The 22,024-nt window shown below is 44.3% G+C and overlaps 1 protein-coding gene across 1 annotated transcript in view; it reads left to right on the forward strand.

Annotated features, from left to right (window-relative positions):
• Nucleotides 1-20,909: 20,909 nt before the first annotated feature.
• NKX1-1 (NK1 homeobox 1) overlaps nt 20,910-22,024 on the forward strand; it is a 15,315-nt gene continuing 14,200 nt past the window's right edge. The window contains exon 1 of the mRNA XM_088461636.1: nt 20,910-22,024. This exon is cut by the window's right edge and continues 136 nt beyond it. Within this exon, the coding sequence (XP_088317762.1) occupies nt 21,716-22,024 (309 nt within the window). The 5' untranslated portion in view covers nt 20,910-21,715.

Genomic DNA, 22,024 nt, shown 5'->3' on the forward strand with positions numbered 1-22,024 from the left:
CTCAAGATGTCTTCATATCATTCAATTAGACCTTGCTTCTGTTCTTTTTGTCCACACTGATAAATCACCACTTACTCCCACTACAAGACATCTCCGAGGCTGCTCCTCTTTTGGAACCAACTACCCTTGCTGAACAGAGCCTAACTCACCTTCAATTTTCCAAATGCTCACTCATATTTAAGAGGTCTTCAATAATTGCCTATCTTGTGACTCACCTGCTATTACTCCTTTTGGGTGTCCAACAAGCTACATTCTCAAACTCCACTGCAGGAATCTGTATCTTCAACTAAGCATCATATAAAGAAGGTTGCAAGAAGAAGTTTAAACTGCAAATGAGGTGGTGCTGGAAATCAAAACTCCTATGAGACCTGTATGTGCCAATTGGTAGGACAATCCAATGAGCCAATGCACACACTTGTGCCAAGTGATCGAGCAGCTCTGATGGGTTCTGTCCAACCTGCCTTACAGAACTTACTCTGCACTCGTGATGTCAAATATAGTAGATAAACAGCAAAATACAGGTAATTCTAAACGTTCCATTGGGGGAGTCTCAGCATGTCACTATTAAAGGGCAGACTGATGTTTTCTAAAAGTGTTATTCCTATTTAATGATGAATGCCAGGTATAGATGTCAATACAATAAGGACTGAGACAGTTGTCAAGGGATAGAGACAAAAGAGTGTGCCAGGGTGGACTCACCAATTTGATGGACTGTACAGTATAACTCTTAGGCTAGTATCATGCCCTTTATGTGCCCATGTGTTTTAGCATTTAAACTCTGCACTTGTACATACTAATTGCCTATAGTCAATGTGCTTGTTGAGTTCGCTTTAACATTTGGGTGTATATTTACTAAAGTGAAAGTGTTTAAAAGTGCATTTGTTGTCCATAGCAACCAATCAGATTGGAGTTATTATCTTCTAGACGGTGCTAGATAACTGATAAGTAGAATTTTATAGGTTGCTATGGACAACAACTCCACTTCTAAAAATTTGTTACTTTAGTAAATATCCTTGGTGCTTGTGAGGGACACATTCATTTATTCTCGGTAAGACGGCTCATATTTATCAGGAGTTAACATGACCATACTGATTTGCATCTATTCTCTACTAGGGGTGTGCACCGCCCACTTTTCGAGTTTTGTGTTTTGGTTTTGGATCTGTATCTTTCTTCGTGTTTTGGATCTGGATTAGTTTTGCCAAACCCACCCTTCCGTGTTTTGGGTTCTGGGTTTTGTGTTTTGGATCTGTATTTTTTTGAAAAAAAGCATAAAAACAGCTAAAATCACAGAATGTGTTGATTTTTCTGCTCCTATGCTATTATTAACCTCAAAAACCTTAATATCCACTCATTTCCAGTCTATTCTGAACACCTCACACCTCACAATAGTGTTTTTATGTCCAAAAGGTTGCACCGAGGTAGATGGATGACTATGCTAAGCGACACGAGTGGGCGGCACAAACACATGGCCCATCTAGGAGTGGCACTGCAGTGGCAGACAGGATGGCAGTTTGAAAAACTAGGCCCCAAACAGTACATAATGCAAAGAAAAAAAAGAGGTGCAAGATGGAATTGTCCTTGGGCCCTTCCACCCACCCTTATGTTGTATAAATAGGACATGCACACTTTAACAAAGCAATCATTTCAGCGCCAGGGTCTGCCACACGACTGTGGCTGAAATGATTGGTTCATTTGGGCCCCCACAAAACAAGCTGGCAATTAATCTGGCCCTGCACAAACTGGCTCTACGGAGGCAAGATGTCGTCCTCATCCTCCTCATTCACCGATTCCTCAACCTCTTCAGTGTTGTATACATCCTCATCCTCACAGAGTATTAATTCGTCCCCACTGGAATCCACCACCACAGGTCCCTCTGTACGTTCTGGAGGCTGGTCTCCCTGGAAGAGTTGATAATTCATTTTTATGAACATCATCTTCTCCACATTTTGTGGAAGCAACCTCCTACGCCTTTTGCTGACAAGGTTCCCGGCTGCACTAAAAACTCTTTCGGAGTGCACACTGGAGGGGCGGCAATTCAGGTAAAATAGAGCCAGTTTGTACAGGGGCCTCCAAATTGCCTCTTTTTCCTGCCAGTACATGTACGGACTGTCTGACATGCCTACTTGGATGCTGTCACCGATGTAATCCTTTAACAGACAGACGCACGCTTGTCGCTGCTGCTTTGAGAATGCAGGTGTGGCTACTGCCCACACAATTCACAAAGACAGGAAAAAAAAGAATTTTTAATTTTTTGTGGAGTGCACTTTGAGGGTTACACCACCCTTTAACAGACATACGCATGCTTGTCACTGCTGCTTTGAGGATGCAGGTGCGGCTACTGTGCATACATTTCACACACAAACACAGAAAAAAAGAAGATTATTTTATTTTGGTTGGAGCGCACTTTGGGGGTTACACCACCCTTTAAAAGACAGACGCATGCTTGTCGCTGCTGCTTTGAGGATGCAGGTGCAGCTACAGCCCACACAATTCACAAAGACAGAAAGAAAAAGAAGAATTTTTTTATTGTTTGTGGAGCGCACTTTGAGGGTTACACCACCCTTTAACAGAGAGACGCACGCTTGTTGCTGCTGCTTTAAGGATGCAGGTGTGGCTACAGCCCACACATTTCACAAAGACAGAAAAAAAAAGAAGAATTTTTTTATTGTTTGTGGAGCGCACTTTGAGGGTTACACCACCCTTTAACAGACAGACGCATGCTTGTCGCTGCTGCTTTGAGGACAGTATCATATGCAGTGACAGTAGACTTGTCAGAAATTGTTAGCACGTCCTTCAGTCTGGACCAGATGTCCAAACCGGCCCTTGACTTATGACACAGGCGCACGCTTGGCACTGCTACTGTGTTGATGCACGTGCGGCTACATCGCACACAAGTCACAAACACATAAAAAAAATAGTTTTTTATTTTTTGGAGCACTTTGAGGGTTACACCACACTTTAACAGACAGACGCACGCTTGTCACTGCTGCTTTGAGGATGCAGGTGCGGCTACAGTCCACACAATTCACAAAGACAGAAAAAAAAAGAATAATTTTTTTATTGTTTGTGGAGCGCACTTTGAGGGTTACACCACCCTTTAACAGACAGATGCAGGCTTGTTGCTGCTGCTTTGAGGATGCAGGTGCGGCTACAGCCCACACAATTCACAAAGAGAGAAAAAAAAAGAATTTTTTTATTGTTTGTGGAGCGCACTTTGAGGGTTACACCACCCTTTAACAGACAGACGCATGCTTGTCGCTGCTGCTTTGAGGACAGTATCATATGCAGTGACAGTAGACTTGTCAGGAATTGTTAGCACGTCCTTCAGTCCGGACCAGATGTCCAAACCGGCCCTTGACTTATGACACAGGCGCACGCTTGGCGCTGCTACTGTGTTGATGCACGTGCGGCTACATCGCACACAAGTCACAAACACATTAAAAAAAAAGTTTTTTATTTTTTGGAGCACTTTGAGGGTTACACCACACTTTAACAGACAGACGCATGCTTGTCGCTGCTGCTTTGAGGATGCAGGTGCGGCTACAGCCCACACAATTCACAAAGACAGAAAAAAAAAGAATAATTTTTTTATTGTTTGTGGAGCGCACTTTGAGGGTTACACCACCCTTTAACAGACAGACGCAGGCTTGTTGCTGCTGCTTTGAGGATGCAGGTGCGGCTACAGCCCACACAATTCACAAAGACAGAAAAAAAAAGAATTTTTTTATTGTTTGTGGAGCGCACTTTGAGGGTTACACCACCCTTTAACAGACAGACGCATGCTTGTCACTGCTGCTTTGAGGACAGTATCATATGCAGTGACAGTAGACTTGTCAGGAATTGTTAGCACGTCCTTCAGTCCGGACCAGATGTCCAAACCGGCCCTTGACTTATGACACAGGCGCACGCTTGGCGCTGCTACTGTGTTGATGCACATGCGGCTACATCGCACACAAGTCACAAACACATAAAAAAATAGTTTTTTATTTTTTGGAGCACTTTGAGGGTTACACCACACTTTAACAGACAGACGCATGCTTGTCGCTGCTGCTTTGAGGATGCAGGTGCGGCTACAGCCCACACAATTCACAAAGAAAGAAAAAAAAAGAATAATTTTCTTATTGTTTGTGGAGCGCACTTTGAGGGTTACACCACCCTTTAACAGACAGACACAGGCTTGTTGCTGCTGCTTTGAGGATGCAGGTGCGGCTACAGCCCACACAATTCACAAAGACAGAAAAAAAAAGAATTTTTTTATTGTTTGTGGAGCGCACTTTGAGGGTTACACCACCCTTTAACAGACAGACGCACGCTTGTCGCTGCTGCTTTGTGGATGCAGGTGCGGCTACTGTGCATACATTTCACACACAAACACAGAAAAAAAGAAGATTATTTTATTTTGGTTGGAGCGCACTTTGGGGGTTACACCACCCTTTAACAGACAGACGCACGCTTGTCGCTGCTGCTTTGAGGATGCAGGTGCGGCTACAGCCCACACAATTCACAAAGACAGAAAAAAAAGAATAATTTTTTTTATTGTTTGTGGAGCGCACTTTGAGGGTTACACCACCCTTTAACAGACAGACGCACGCTTGTCGCTGCTGCTTTGAGGATGCAGGTGCGGCTACAGCCCACGCAATTCACAAAGACAGAAAAAAAAAGAATTTTTTTATTGTTTGTGGAGCGCACTTTGAGGGTCACACCACCCTTTAACAGACAGACGCATGCTTGTTGCTGCTGCTTTAAGGATGCAGGTGCGGCTACAGCCCACACATTTCACAAAGACAGAAAAAAAAAATTTATTGTTTGTGGAGCGCACTTTGAGGGTTACACCACCCTTTAACAGATAGACGTGCGCTTGTCGCTGCTGCTTTGAGGACAGTATCATATGCAGTGAAAGTAGACTTGTCAGAAATTGTTGGCACGTCCTTCAGTCCGGATCAGATGTCCAAACCGGCCCTTGACTTATGACACAGGCGCACGCTTGGCGCTGCTACTGTGTTGATGCATGTGCGGCTACATAGCACACAAGTCACAAACACATTAAAAAAAAAATATTTTTTGGAGCACTTTGAGGGTTACACCACCCTTTAACAGACAGACGCACACTTGTCGCTTCTGCTTTGAGGATGCAGGTGCGGCTACAGCCCACACAATTCACAAAGACAAAAAAAAGAATAATTTTTTTATTGTTTGTGGAGTGCAATTTGAGGGTTACACCACCCTTTAACAGACAGACGCACGCTTGTCGCTGCTGCTTTGAGGATGCAGGTGCGGCTACAGCCCACACATTTCACAAATGCAGAAAAAAAAAAAAATTTTATTGTTTGTGGAGCACACTTTGAGGGTTACACCACCCTTTAACAAACAGATGCATGCTTGTTGCTGCTGCTTTGAGGATGCAGGTGGAATCTAGACGGGATTTGGAACCGGGGACACACTACCTCCATCAATTGTCTAAATCCCACTGCACTAATGGCGGATACCGGACGCACGTCTAACATCAACATAGCAGTCAAGGCCTCAGTTATACGTTTTGCTTCAGGATGACTGCTGTCGTACTTCATCCTCCTCGCTAGAGACTGTTGGAGGGTCAATTGTTTAGTAAAAGTAGTGTTGTTCCTACTTCCTCTCTGGGATGATGAACAACTCCCAGCAGCAGCAACAGCACTAGGAGGAACTGGTTCTTGATCTTTCCCTATTTTATTTTCATCGGAGAAAGTTTGGTCCTCCATTTATGTTATATTGATATATACGTGCGGCTAAGGCGCACACAAACACAGAAAATATTTTTTTATTTTTGCTGGAGAGTAGTGCACTTTGTGGGTTACACCACCCTTTAAGAAATGAGCCAGCCGGCCCTTTACTTATGGGACACAGACGCACGCTTGGCGCTGCTCCTTTGTTGATGCACGTGCAGCTACAGCCCACACAATTCACAAACACAGAAAATATTTTTTTATTTTGTTTGGAGTGCCCTTTGGGGGTTACAGCACCCTTTAGCGGTCAATCCAGCCGGCCCTTTATTTATGGGACACAGGCACACGCTTGCCACTACTTTGTTGATGCACGTGCGGCTACTGTGCACACAATTCACAAACACAAAAAAATATATTTTTTTATTTTGTTTGGAGTGCCCTTTGGGGGTTACAGCACCCTTTAGCGGTCAATCCAGCCGGCCCTTTATTTATGGGACACAGGCTTTTGCTTGCCACTACTTTGTTGATGCACGTGCGGCTACTTCGCACACAATTCACAAACACAAAAAAATATTTTTTTTTATTTTGTTTGGAGTGCCCTTTGGGGGTTACAGCACCCTTTAACGGACAAGCCAGCCGGCCTTTTACTTATGGGAAAGAGGCGCACGCTTGGCGCTGCTCCGTTGTTGATGCACGTGCAGCCACAGTGCACACAATTCACAAACACAGAAAAAATATTTATTTTTTTGCACTTGGGGGGGCACCCCTGACGGACACAGCACCCACTGGACAACACTACAGCACCCCTTTAGGACTGGGACACTGCACAGGACTTTGGAGTGGACACAGCCCCTATGGACAACTGACTGCACAACACAGTCCAGCCAGCCCCTATGGACTTTGAAGTAGTGGATACAGCCCCTATGGACAACAGCAGCACAACACAGCACAGCACAGCACAACACTACACTACACTACACTACACAGCCCAGCCAGCCCTAACTCCCACCCTCCCTCTTCAATGTCCACAGCGGAGTGAGAAAATGGAGCCGACGCGGGTACCTTATATAGGATCCAAAACCCGCGAGACCCGGAAGGCGGGATGATGACGTTTTGCCTTGATTTCAGATCCGAGTCAGGCGGGAAAAGTCGAGCCTGACTCGGATCGGCTTCGGATCGGGGGGGCTCGGGGGGGTTCGGATTTTAGAAATCCGAACCCGCTCACCCCTATTCTCTACACATATTAGTGTATCTGATTAAGCATAAACCCTAATATAGCTTCATAGTCTCTTATGATTTGAAGGTAAAAAGTTGCATAAAAAGACGCTCGGCGCTACGAGTCACGAAAGGCTTTTTAACGCGCATCATTGTGTTTGCCAAATTTCACAGATTTGCTCCGATTTCACATGCGAATTATGGTGACGCGAGTTCCATCGTATCCCAGATTTGCAACTTCAGTTGTGAATCACACCCGATTTGACTGATCTCGCACATGCCACAACACGACGAGTTGCACCATCGAATGACAAAATGAAAGCAGACACGATTCTTTGTAAATGTACATTTTGTGGTACAAAACGTTCCGGCGATAAGGCGTGATAATGGAACGCATCCCAACACGATTCATAGTAAATATCCCCTAGGGATTAAGGAGAGAGGTTACACCAGCTTCGTGGTGTATTTTTCACAATCTCCGTTCATTCCAATGGACCATTCATTCCACTGGTATTTTATGTGCTATATACAGGAAACTCATTGAAATGGAACTGATTGTGAATGGCTCAAGCTCAGCTAAGGGGAGTTCCAATGAATTTAGCTCACAATCATTCTGCAGTGATGCAGTTGTCTCTTAGGTTTTTCTATTTTTATTCCTGTAGAATAAGAAATTAAGAAACTTGGGGCCTAATTCAGACCCGCTCGCGAGCGCTGAGCGCTCGCAAGCAGGTCGATGGTGCCCTAATGCGCAAATTGCATGACGGAGGGAGCTCCGTCGTGCGCATGCGCGAGACCCACATAGCGACAGCCAAGCTGTCGTTATGGGTCTCGTACCAAAGGGGGAGTGCTGTTGATGATGAGTGACAGCACGCCCCCTTTGGTGGGCGTGCCGGGGGCATTGGTGCCGGGGGCATTGGGGCCGGCCCCACTGACATCACTAGTGATGTCAGTGGGAGTGCTTTTGGCTATGATAGAGCCAAAAGCACTCCTGGGCTTGCGGCAGTGAGACCCTACCGCAGGGTCTCGTCGCAAGCCCGATGTTCGCGATAGTCTTGACCATCGCGACCATCTTTTTGGCCCCTCGCATAAGCTGTGGGTGGTCACCCACAGCTATGCGAGCGGCCAGGAGGCCGCTCCATTTTTAGGTAGGAGGGCCCTGATTCAGAGCAAGCGCTCTGGTCAGAGCGTCCGGCTCTGAATCAGGCCCTTGGATTGCTGATCAATAAAAATTCAGTTCAGTTACCAATTAGGTAGACTTTCCCATGAATGACAAAATTAAGATCTCTTTGCTTTACAAGTAAATATTTATTTTTTTACTAAAATGGTGAATAAGAATTTCATGAGGGTGGTAATCTGAGTGTGTTTTCTTGCACCGTGATTTATATACATTTGCACATGCGGGCCCTGATTCAGAGCCGCTCGTAAGCGGCCGCTCGTTCGTTCTGACCGATGTTCGCACATCTGCGCATGCGTACGGATTTTAATACGCATGCGCGAACCAGTCAGTGCGGCCGAAAATCGTTTGTTCGCTATATAGCGAATGCCTGCTATTGTGAGTGACAGAAGGAGGCGTATGTGGGTGGTAACAGGGGAAGGTGCTTGAAAACGGGGGGTGTGGAATTCGAACGCAGGCGTGCTTAAAGGTCAAAACGGGCGTTTTAAGGGAGTGCATAATTAAAACAGCAGCATCATTGACCATGTCACTTGGTTTTTTTTTACTCAGAACTGCTCGCAAAATAGCGGTTGAAAAAACCAGCCACAAGAATAGCGAGCAGTTCATACGCTGTTCGATGTACTCGATTAATCTAATAAATAGCGGACATGACGTATGGTGCAAGCGGCAAGGGGGCGTATTTTTCAAAATTACAACCGCAAGTTTTGCTCGCTCGTTCAGACTTAGAGGCGTGAACAGACCGCAATTAGCGAACGGTTCATTTGAATAGCCACCCCTTGTTTTAGAACGAACGACCGCAAATAGCGAGCGGCTCTGAATGAGAGCCGCAGTTTGCACTTGTGGTTTTTGATGTGAATGCAAGGGCAATGTGTGAGGGCCTTTGGGAATCCCTTTAACTCATGAAGGTCTAGTTATGAGACTTTCACATACCCCCTCACTCACATTTAGCACATGGAAAGGTTTTTATTACATTACTCAGAATATGCTAGACAGGTGCTTTACCCTATTGTGCAACAAGGAGTTGCACATGGTCCCATTAATAATATAGGATGAGCCGTAAAGACAGCCATGCTAAGTCGTTGCCAAATTCGGGTCATTTTGCAGATGGTCAACAAGAAACAACCCAAAAATATCACCTACTCTACCCGTCATGTCAGTAATCTCATGGCACAAAAGTTCCCCTGGTTTGTTTGCACAGCTCTGCAAAGGTTGGTCTACCACTGCACCCACCAAACACTTTGCCAGCCTCCATCCGTGCAAACAACCGCTCCTCACCCAAATGCCCATCTTGCTCAGCCAATCTACGCATTTTGGCAGGAATCTAGGCGACCTTGAAGAAATCAACTGTGTTACCAACGCACATTCAGGAATCAGGCGTCGGGACCCATACGGGGTAAAACGCACATTGGGCCTTATTCAGAGTTGGGATTAGAGAGAGAGATAGCACTTAACTGTGTACCTGGACAAACCTTGTTGCAATGCAAGGGGTGTAAATACATAATTTTTTTTTTTGCATGTAGGGTAAATACTGGCTGCTTTTACATGTAGCCCACAAATACAGCACAGCTTTATTATTACTCTACAATTTAGATGTCAGTCTGGACACCTCCCTCCCAAATCAAAATCTCTCTGCACATTTTAAATCTGCCCCACCTGCAGTGCAGCATGGTTTCAGCAAGATGATCAGTTGAGAGAGAGATCTCTCTCTATTCCCAACTCTGAATCAGGCCCATTGTACGTAATTGCTCCCGCACTGCGAGTACGGAACTAAATGAGTACATTCACTCGTATGCAGAGTTGTGGGCAGCTCTATGACTGCACCGCCCATTACAATTGTTTCGATAGTCATCATCATTATCAGTGCGCACTAGACTAGCTGGGCCAATGCAAAAGAGCTTTACTGGCCTGTGGCAGCAGGCTTAGCAAGTGGTTAGAATTGCTGTTTTGTAGTTTTGGGACCTGGAATTTGTTTGGGTTGGGTACGCAAACCCGGCACACAGAAAGCCGGCAGTTGGAATAACGGCGCCGGAACCCTGACTGTTGAAATATGGAAGCCTTTAGGTAAGTAATTTAAACCTTCCCATAAGCCTGCCTTTAGCCCACCATTCCCGCAGCCTAATCCTACCCCCCCCCCTCCGCAGCCTAACCCTAACTCTCCACTCCCACAGTCTAACCCTAACTGCCCCTCCAGTTCCTAACCCCTCAACCAAACCCTAACACTTACCTTTGGGAACACAGCCACCGGGATTGTTCAGCCAGGGTTCTGACTCCAGCGACGGGCTTGTGAGTAGCGGCAATTAGTGCGTTGGGATGCCAACTACATTCCGTTTGATTGGAACCCAGGGGGAGATGTATCAAACTTTCTGAAGTGGACAGGTACTGAAGTTGCCCATAACCACCAATCAGCCTTAAATGATCATTTATGAAGTACGTTATAAAAAATGATAGCTGTAAGCCGATTGGCTGCTTTGAGCACCTATTCTCTTTAGAAGGTTTGGTGCACCACCCACTCACTATGCCATCCATGTGTACTTTGTATGCTATCCGTGTACTTGCCATGCATTCTCTCCCACAGCCCAGATACATTCTGTGCATAAGCTTCTGAAAAAACGGCCCCTGCCTGTTGCATGCTTGTAGTAGGGAAATTAGACTGTACATTCCATCGGAATACATTGGCACCACAGAGAGGATAATAGATAAAATAAAGTAATAATGCAACTTTCAGGTCACTGAATGCTCCGCGTAAAACTGTCGGCTTTCGCAAGCAAGATATAAAACCTATTACAGTAAATTTACTGTACAATCATTTTGAAAACAAAATGAATTCATCACCAGGTGAGTCATGTAAGTATTACATTTTCTTTACTTGGTGCATAAGGTATCCTATTAAAAGGACTGAAGAAAACTTTAGCAAATGGTCTTACTCTGAGTGTGGTTCTGCTGTCCACAGAGATAGCTCCATTTCACACTTGATGAATTTTCTTAACACAGGTAACAAACTAAAAAAAATTTATGGCCCCCCCCAACCAGTCCTGAAACTTGTCCAAGAAGAGGCCAGTGCCTTCAATACAGTATCATCCAAGTATCCACATGGATTTCCAGTGGCATTGTCAGATCCCAGCAGAGCCCTTCTGTATCAAACTAATTGAATTAACACCATCAATAATCATCAATAATATTCAGCCCTTTAGCACCTAGAACAAATTGGATGAATGTGTTTTCGGATTGTAGGATTTTAGGCTATTGATTCTAAAGCTGATAATACTCCCGCTTGCTTAGATCTGCTCTAATTGACAGATGAAAATTGGCATATGTCATTATAATATATCCATAAGGTAATCCCTTCCGCAAGGTTTCTGTGTGAGGCCAACAGGAAATGGCACAGGACTTTAATGGTACATGAAAGATATTCTTGTAGGGTTGCAATCTATCGTAACTATATTAATCAGGGTCTTCAGCATTTTCCAAGCTAAAAAAAAAAAACACTCAATTTGCGCCTTTACCAATGCACATATGTATACGGATGCCCAAATGTCCACAACTAAAAATTATATAGCAAAATGTGGAAATAAATGGTCTACAAACTGGCTTATTTTGTTGTTACCTCAAATTTAGAAAGAAAAAGTTATAGAATTTTTTTTTTTAGCAATTTGAACTCAATTTACCTCCATTATTGACAGATTCTGCATTCTTCATTTCTATACAAATGAATATAACAAATTAAAGGCTGCATAAGACCATAAAGAAAGAAAAAACACTTTATTATGCACTATAAGGAGTGTATTTACTAAAGTAAGAGTTTTTAGAAGTGGAGATGTTGCCCATCGCAACCAGATTCTTCTTAACATTTAACACCTTCTAGAAGATAATAGCTAGATTCTGATTGGTTGCTATGGACAACATCTCCACTTCTAAAAACTCTCAGTTTAGTAAATTTACCCTAAGACTCAGAAGGCACAAATGGTTTAGCCTGTATTTAAAAACATGTTATTGAAATTCATTCACTGTCTGCTTTAAGAGGTTGTGTACTTTCTGGCGAAATCTCCATAATGACACTGTGAGTTAATTTTCCATGCAAAACACTGTTGCTACAGATCGCCAAATAATCTTTAGTTCATTTAAATTTCTCTGGTGCTTCATGGCAGAACCATGGGCGTACCAAGTGCTCTGGTTCTTGGTGTTTCTGGTGCTTCATGGCAGAACCATTCGCATACCAAGTGCTCTGGTTCTTGGTGTTTCTGGTGCTTCATGGCAGAACCATGGGCGTACCAAGTTCTCTGGTTCCTGGTGTTTCTGGTGCTTCATGGCAGAACCATGGGCGTACCAAGTGCTATGGTTCTTGGTGTCATATGGTTTTCTGAAACCACCTATTTAATATATAAAGGCAGGCATGTTACGTGAGGACCAATTTTCAAAAACTCCCAATGATTAGTTCATGCCGAGTCACAAAATGTCCTTATATTGATTGCACCTGATCTAATGTCAGTGTAAAAAATATAAAAAAATCTGTATAATGTTTAATATTATATAGTGTAACTTACACACACTTCCATTTTCGTCATTTTCGTCTGGGTGGTTTTAATCGTCCTGCATTGCTATCTAAAGATTAGGGGGCACTATTATGAACATAAGTGTCACAATACTAAATACAAGATATACGATGAGGCAATGGCGTAGCGAGGCAGGTGTAAATCCTGTCTAGCATGGTGCCTACACTGCAGTGGCGCACGCAGGGGGGGTTTCAGAGTAAGATAACTTTAGAGAATATTATTACTCTGAGTGTGGTTCTGCTTTCCACAGAGATGACTCCATTTCATACTTGATGGGCCAGTTTGTTTTCTGAGATGGAGAAGTCTCTGACCCCATCTCTACAATGGTCAATGTTCGTATCCAATAGACCACTGGTTCTCAAACTCGGTCCTCAGGACCCCAAACAGTGCATGTTTCTAGGTCTCCTCACAGAATCACAAGTGAAATTATTAGCTCCACATGTGGATCTTTTAAAATGTGTCAGTGAGTAATGAACACACCTGTGCACCTGCTGGGTGACCTGGAAAACGTGAACTGTTTGGGGTCCTGAGGACCGAGTTTGAGAACCTTTGCAATATACAATACAAAAGTCAAATTCACAGGATGTGAGCAAGTTCAGTTACATCCCCCTAGATCCGCTGCAAGGTTTCTTGGCACCCTAGGCATAGCTTCAGCCTAGACCCCTCTCCCCATCCATTCCCTCCTTCCCACCCCACACACTCCCAGTTCCACCTCTCTGGCGGTAAGATTCCAAAGCGTACATGACTGTGAACAGGCACTTTTGCGCATTCTCATTTTCTGAGCTAAACAGGTTTACATTCAGCACCACATCAGTACCATAGTTCATACTGAATATTAGATTGGTCATGAAGTTATGATCCATCCAATATTCAATGCAACTTCTATAATAATACTATTTCATGTGTGAGCCGCCCCAGAAAGTGTCTGACTGTAGTTTTGGTCAGAATATACAACAAATGTTTATAAATACCGCAGGTCATCTGTGTACTTTCTTTAATTTTTGTGCTGGTGACCTCAGTCACCTCAACGGCGCCCCTCAGGAGCCAGCGCCCCTAGGCAGCTGCCTAAAGCTGCCTGATTGTAGCCCCGGCCCTGCATCATGTCAAACCCGGGACTTGAACTCTCAACCTCATATACCACAGTCGGACAACTAAAACATGGAGCTATCTGCTCCTGCATAGGAAGCCTAGATATTCTAACTATATGAAGCTAGTTCGAATTGTCAGTATACTACCACTGCAGCTAAGCAGATCTGTGTTGTGTATTGCTGTAGGGGTTTGGATTTGTAGTGCTGGGGGGATGGGGGGGCGACGACACAGACTGGACCCCCTGTAATTTTGGGCCAATATGTCTTTTTAGCAACTATTGGGGGCTGGGACAAGGTAGCTTTCAAAAGTATGAGATCTGCACTCTCCTTTCTGGTAGCCCCCACCTGATCCAAGACACATATTCCTCCACTCTGCTTCTCCTGTTTCTCACTGTCAGCCCCCAAGGAAGCGTAGGTGGGGCAAGCAGGGCTCTTGTGTGCACCACACTATCAGATCAAATTACTGGTTTATTTCATTCACTAGTTTAAAGTTAAACCCACTTCTTGAAATGACGTGTGCCAAGCCGACTAGTCTTATGGACTTGTCTCTGCTCACCTGTGAATTTGACCCTTGTATTGTCTTTTGGATTTGCCTCTGTGTCTCCCTAGACTGCCTGTTTGTGGTGTATCAGACCCCTTGGACATGTTTATTGAATTTGCCTCTGCTTTATCCCTGTCTGGCTGTATATGTGCAATGGATATCGGTCCTGTTGACTAGCAAGAGTGAAAATCTGCTCAGGTGAGTAACTCTATTACTAATAAATGCTCATTCTGATCTTAATACTGCTAGTGCCTCTGCAAATTAGAGTCCAGTGTTAAAAATATTGAGTTATGCTGATACCATTGTGGCATTTTCAGAACGATGGCGATGGTTTTTCTATTCGATTGCATGATGTTGATGGTTGCCACCATCGCTTGATGCATGCCAATGCTTGTTTACCGATGTTTGGTGTTGTAATTCCTGCTGCCTACACAACAAGGTGAAACTCGGTGTCAGTATCAGAGCTCCTTTGTCCAATGCGACATACCATATGGTGGAAACAGAGCATCAATTCAATACCCGGACTTCCAATGTCTATAGCTACTGCCGGCGGTAGCCACAGAGGGGACGGGTGAAACTAGTTCTAGAAGCAGCAGAACAGAACACCGGCGGGTGGAGGGGGGCCAGATCGGATACCTGCGCGGGGGAATCAGACAACGGAGGATGGGGGGGTATAAGACAGCGGGGAATAGAGATTAGAGAGCTATGCAGCAGTGAGGAAATCCTTGGAGAGAGATAAAGTGGATGGAGAAAAAGTACCAGTTAGGAGCTGATTGGTTGGTACTTTATCTCCATCCACTTTATCTCTGTCCCCCAAGGCTTATTAGATAGACCTCTAAATTCCCTACTACATGGACACACATAAACACTAGGGTTCTTTTGTATCGGAAGCCAATTTTTGCCGTGACCTATTGGTAGAACCTGTTTGGTTACAGTAGTCGTTGGCGGAATGTGAAATGGATGTTAGTCCACACAGATGTTCTTAGCCAGGGTGGTGAGTTTATGTGGCAACAGCTCTGTACACAGGGAGAACAGTGGTGACCAGTTGTAGTAGCAGTAGGCATAGGGTTAACAGCGGTAAACAGGTAATAGCTGTGGCAGCGGTAACATCTAGGTGTCAGGTAAGCAGCTAAGTACTGCCCGTCCTACGGCACTCTACACAGTGGCGCCAACAGAGGGGCCTGATTAAGAGATGGACGCTAATGCAATCGCAGCTGCGATTTCATGAAGTTAACAGCTTATTGTGGGGTCTATTTACTAAGCAGTGTTAGGAGACAGAGTGAAAAGTGATAATGTGCCAGCCAATCAGCTCCCAACTGTCATCTCACAGGCTGTGTTTGAAAAATGACAGTTGGGAGCTGATTGGCTGGCACCTTATCACTTTTCACTCTGTCGCCTAACACTGCTTAGTAAATAGACGCCTATATATTGTACTTTATAAATCTCAGACAGCACTGTACAGGAGGGGAATACAGGAAGCATTGACAGCAATACAGGAACACAAAAGGTGTAACAGAACTGCCCTCCAGAGCTTACAGTAAGAAAAGAATCTCTGTAAAATTAAATGAAATCAAGAAACCTTACAAAAGAAAGTGAAAACTAAATATAAAGGGCATAAACAGCAGAACACAGACACGAAAGAACAAATATACTCTACTGTGACCCCCCTACTGCACCTAACTAAATAACGGTGACGGTAAATATGCCTGATGTGCCGCTGTAATGAGACACTTCCAATGGATCCAGCAGGAAACGAGAGCTCTGTCGGGGACAATGGGAAGTGTGTTAGAGCTACATGGTGCACAAGGGTCTGTAAAGCACTTTAAACCTTTCCTTCATTTCCATTATAAAGACACACTTCACTCCTTCATAAATACTTCTCCAGTCATTTCCACTACTTGTTAAACCCACATGTCAGGCAGCCAGGCTGTCTGTTCTGTGATCCTCCAACATGACCTCGTTCCCCTCCCAGTACAATGTGCTCTGCTCTCAAACGTTACACTTATTTTTCTATTACTGATACCTGATCTGAACTGAATAAATGAAGATAAAAACACGGGACCGGTATGAAATACGTCCGGCGGTTCGAATTTCGACAGGTGAGTATTTTCTCTATTTGCTAACCTAACCCCGCCCCCTAACCCTAACCCTCCCTTAAGGTGGGTACACACCTGGCAGATATATCTGCAGATCGATTGATCTGCAGAGATATCTACAGATGATGGCCGTTCATACACACTGAACAACCATCATCTGCATCCTGTAGAGTGTCTCGGCGGCGGGTAGGGGGCGTGGCCTAATCGCAGACGGCGTGGCCACGCCCCCTTCAGAAAAATCCATTTGCGGCACTGGGGAGGGGGCGCTGTGTGCCCCTCAGCCCGGTGCACAGCCAATGGGGGGCACAATCAGCTCCAGCCAATCAGCTCCCAACTGTCATATTTCTAACAGTTGACAGTTGGGAGCTGATTGGCTGAAGCACCATTTATCATACACAGTGACATTTATCACTCATTTTGGTGATAAAACTCGTTAGTAAATAAGACCCAAGTGTACAGATTAGGGAGGAGAATATACATATTTAGGGCCTGATTGAAACGCGGTCGCTATGAGCGTACGCTCGCTCGATGTGTATGCAAATATTTGAAAGTGAAGCAGCGGGGAGCAATTTGCTCACCAAGGCAAAAGCACGCCCATCTTACCTGTACGAGCGTTCGCTTTGTGTATGCAGACTCCCCTTAGCGAATGCAGAGACGTCCCCTGCCCCACATCATCTCCTGGAAGTTTGGGAAAAACATTGGTACATCGACCACTATCGGATGTGAACACATTGCTTGTGGTAGCTTTTTTCTACCGCAAGCTTTGCGAGGGAAACAGAGTAAAAAAATGGCTGGTGACGTGTACTATGACGCTGCCTGTTAATTATGCATGGCGTTGAAACACTCAGGCACGCCTGCTTTCACAACTCCACTCCCCCATTTTTACTGGACTACCCCTGTTACCACCCACAAACGACCTCTCCTGTCACTCACTCTGCTGGGCTGGCTTTGCTGTGAGAGCGAGGGATATGTGAACGCACTGTGTAATTTGCGCTCGCAGATTAGCAACCATCGGTAACAGGCCCTTAGTCCCATGCACACAATGCAAGTGCAAAAACAGCGGACTCCAATTCAATTCCTTACCTGAATGGGCGTCGGAACGGGGGGCAAGGGGGGCGGCTCGCTTCCCCCGAAACATTTGAAAGGCACGATGGTCGACTACAGTCAGTGGCTGTGCTTTATAGCAATAGGCTGCACCGCACGGAGGAGGAGGTGTATTGTGCGGCCTTTAAAGTGAAACACCGCACATTACTCCTCCATGCAGTGCAGGGTCAGCGCAGCCCATTACTATAAAACACAGCCCCTAACCATGCGTGGCCGCCGCTCAGGTAAGAGAGAAGGAGGGAGGAGGGGAAGGGACGCCCCTGCGTTTTGGCACCATGTAAGAGCCTAAGCAGTGCACGTATCTTTAAAAACCCCATATTAAACATTAGATTGCATTAACTGGAAAACTTTACATGGGATTATTTTACAATGTACCCATTTCTAATTTGCAGGCAGTATACTTAGAGTATATTCCTCCCATTGCATCCTACATACAGCAGTGTAACCAAATGACACCAGTCTGAATGTGGCCCTAGACCAAGTGCAGATTATGCTTTGTTGCAGCCCCATTGGTAGAGAAGTAAAGATTTGGGCACCAGGTGACATGGGACAAGCTGAATGGCTGTGAGAATATACAGTTATGCAGGGAGGCTATTGCTGATGATATACATCAGAATCTGCTTTGGAATTTATTTATGACTATTTATATAGCGCCAGCAAACAGTAATATAACAAGACTGGGTAATAATAGACAGACAAAGAGGTAAGAGGGCACATTAGCAGCTCATGGATAGGGAATTATCCATAATAATGCACTTAATATATTTTACACCCAAATACATATATTCTATATATTCTACATCCCGCACACACACCCTTCCCTATCCTGTTACTATATCCCTTCTATAATAACTGCGGTTGACCTTATACCTTGCCCAGCACATTATTGGGCACTTGTTATTTTCCCTCTTCTCACCCAGGGGAAGACGTACTGAGCTTTGGAGAGAGATAAAGTGGACAGAAATGAAGTACCTACCAATCAGCTCCTGTCAGTTTACAGGTTGTGTTTGAAAAATAACAGCTAGGAGCTGATTGGTTGGCACTTTATCTCTCTCCACTTTATCCCTTCCCGAGGTTTAGTACATCTCTCCTCCTGTCTTAAAAACAGGAATTAGTGGGCAAATGTTGCCTCCAGCCTTTGGAATAACCTGTATACCTGGCACTGACATTGCACCTGTGCCCTGGGTGCCCCCCCTGATGGTCTGACGGAGTCTCCGAGGTCCTAATGCCCGCACAGCGATCACACTCAAACTCCCCCTTGCAGTCTGATCTACCCCCAAAGTGACTCAGCCCATGCTCGTCAAACAATCAGTTTTTATCAATCAATATCCAAGCCAAGGAAAATGTAGATTTATCAAGTTAAAGAATCAGATGGAAATGGCTTCTGTGCAGGAAGACTTGGTCATCTGCCTGGATAAGAGAGATATTAGCTGTCAGAAGTCATCTTGCAGCCACCCCTCACAGCTAAGTTCCTGGCCAGCAGATAACCAGGGATGGCAGATGGATGGAGATCGCGCAAATGAGCCTTTAATTGACAATCAATTGTGATTAGAAGCCATAGAACATCTTTATATCTCCTGGCTTCGAAGGAAAGCTGTTGTTTCTGCATTTGAACCCCCTCCCCTCATATATAGTTTAATTTTATGAATGCAATAAAATGAATGCAGAAATGCTGGATATCAATGGCTTCCTGTTTAAATGACGTCTGCAAATCGTATACCGTAGTTGTTTTAATTATCAATTCGGTTATCAGATAAATGCTGCATCATTGCGTTATTGATTCAGACTTCGCTTTTGTTGATAAATAAGACATTTTTACCCATATTTATTTGTGTGACAGTTACACTCATATAATTACCAGCGATGGCATAATAATTTTGCAATCCGTGTGTTGTTATGTTTTAAAACTGCTTTTCCATGTTTTCGGGGATGTTTTGCAATAAAAGATAATATTCCTTTCCACCTCTACATTTTATTTATTTTTTTACAAATTTTTATATATTTTTAAATATTTGTATATTTTTTTGTAATTTTTTTTACATATTTTTTTTATATATTTGTTTATTTTTATATATGTATTTTATATTTCTATATCTCTTGGAATTTAATTTTCTTAGACTTAATGAGTGCATGAAGTCTGTGCATCATGCACTGTATAGCGACTGGAATTAAATATTCCAATAACCGAATCGGATTAATAAACAAAATTATAAATTCTGCAAGCCTTAGCCATCATAAGGGGAAAGTAATTACCCAGACCCGGTGAGAGATTGAGGATACCAAACCCCCTCAACCCCCCTCCTGGTAAGTGATTTATAATTTGCAGATAAAGAGTAATAAAGGCAATAGATTGGATGCATGGCGTGGTGGGAAGTGATTGCAATCTGACTGTGCAGCTGCAGGAGGGGAGATGACAGGGTCTCTCTCCCCCCTGCACCAACTCCCAGGGGCTCAGCCCTCTCAGGGGCTAATCGTGTCCCCACCCCGGCCAAAAATTGCATGTGATAGTTTTAGCCCATTATTTCTCACAACTTTTAATTTCTGCTTTACAAAGGATCATTGCCTCCGATAATTACAGAGACATGTCCTTGTGTGTCAGAAGGCACCCAAGGGGAAAACGGATGGTTCCTCTCTCCCATTCCTGCATCACCTCCACTTATACACACTGATAACTGGCAGTAATATGCAAATATATATACACATATGTAGATAGATAATTTGTATATATATATATATATATATATATATACATTGAAAAATAAAATATAAAATCTAGCATAAAAGATCAAAAAAATATTTTGCTTGCTTAATTATATTTTATTTTGTGTTTTTTTGTTACTAAAATAAATAAATGGATAAATTAATAAATACATCAATAGATGAATTCAGTGTTCTCCTGCTCATCATATGTCGGGAACACCTCAGAGTTTAACGCCAACCAATGTTTTTATATTTAATAACTAATATCTACCCAGTAAGTTCATTGAACCACTCTTTATTTACGGAAATATATATATATATATATATATATATATATATATATATATATATATATACATATATTATATATATATATGTAGTTTATTTTCGTGAGTAATGTCTGGAACTTAGTCTCAGTAATAGACTGTATTTAATTTTGCAAGTAATAATTATCCCTATATTGTGCAAGGGACACGCTGCACCTCAGAGAGGCTCCTGCTTTATATTGGCACAATGTTATAATCCATTTAGTCACTTCCAACTGAGGCTTAGCCTATCTGATCTGATGGTCTCTCTTTCTGTATAAGTTCCTGCTATTGATCCCGCAATTATTTAAAAAGAATTTCCCATCACCTCCCACTTTCCCAAATAAGGCTATTTAGATGCTGCAGAGATGGATGGAGGGGTGTGAGTCAGGCATAGGGCATCAGGCAGCATCACTGCTCACACTGTTACTCTCCCAGCTGATGGGAAGGACGCACCACCGGCTCCCTCTGCCCACTCTGCATTACACAGCACCCATCACCTAGGGGGTCCATAAACATCTGAGAGACCAGGGGCAATGCTGCAGCTTTCTGCTGTCACAGCACTTACTGGTTGCGGTCCCCCAGCTGCTGGAGCAAAACAAGTCTGAGAGGGAACATTAGATTGGGGGAGACGGAGAGAATTGGGAGAGCTACAGGGCTAAGGAGATCAGTAGACCCGTAAGTCCCACCCAGGTACAGAGAACTAGGAGACTGAGAGTCCCAGCAGGTGCAGGGTACCTGAGGACTGACAGTTCCACCAGGTGCAGAGGAACAGAAGACTGAGAGTCCCACCAGGTGCAGAGGACCAGAAGACTAAGAGTTCCACCAGGAGCAGGGGACAACAAGCTCTGCAAGGTGCAGAGGACCAGAAGACGTTGTAGAGGACCAAAACATTGAGAGTGTCACAAGCTCTAGAGGACCACAAGACTGAGTCCCAGAACGTGCAGAAGACCAGAAAGTGCATGGGGCAAAAAGTCTGAGAATTCCACCAGGTGTAGAAGACCAGTAGACAGATTCCAAGAACACTGGGGTCCCACAAGGTGCAGAAGAACACAAAGACAGGAGTCCCGCAAAGACTGACAATCGAGGACCATAAGACTGCGAGAACAGTACCTAACCTGAAGGGAGCTCTCAGATGATCTGTGCTATGGTACCCATGTGCTGCTCCAGCGCTTAACCTGGGGGCACCGAAGTTTGCAAAGCAAGGGGTTGCAACCTTCCTCTAGAAACCAGAGACTGAGCAATGAATGTGAGCAGGGAGAAGGCTCCAATGGACATCTCGATGCCGCAGACCCAGGCAGCAGTTGTAGTGGAGGCTGTCTCTTGCAGCCTCCACGGGGAGATCTTGGACAGTCATGGCGAGCAGAGGCTATCCTCCAACGACCTCTCAGTCTATGTCTGCCCCAGGGATAGACAAGGGGACAACCAGAATGGCAATACCCCAGGTCAAGAGGGCTTGGTAGCAGCTCCTCCAGCCGTTCACAGAACCACTTCTTTTTCTGTCTTGGACATACTGGACCCTAATAAATTTAACAGCAAGCATAGGCACTGC

This window comes from Taudactylus pleione, unplaced genomic scaffold (assembly GCF_031769625.1).
Source record: "Taudactylus pleione unplaced genomic scaffold, aTauple2 ptg001084l, whole genome shotgun sequence".
NCBI lineage: Eukaryota > Metazoa > Chordata > Amphibia > Anura > Myobatrachidae > Taudactylus > Taudactylus pleione.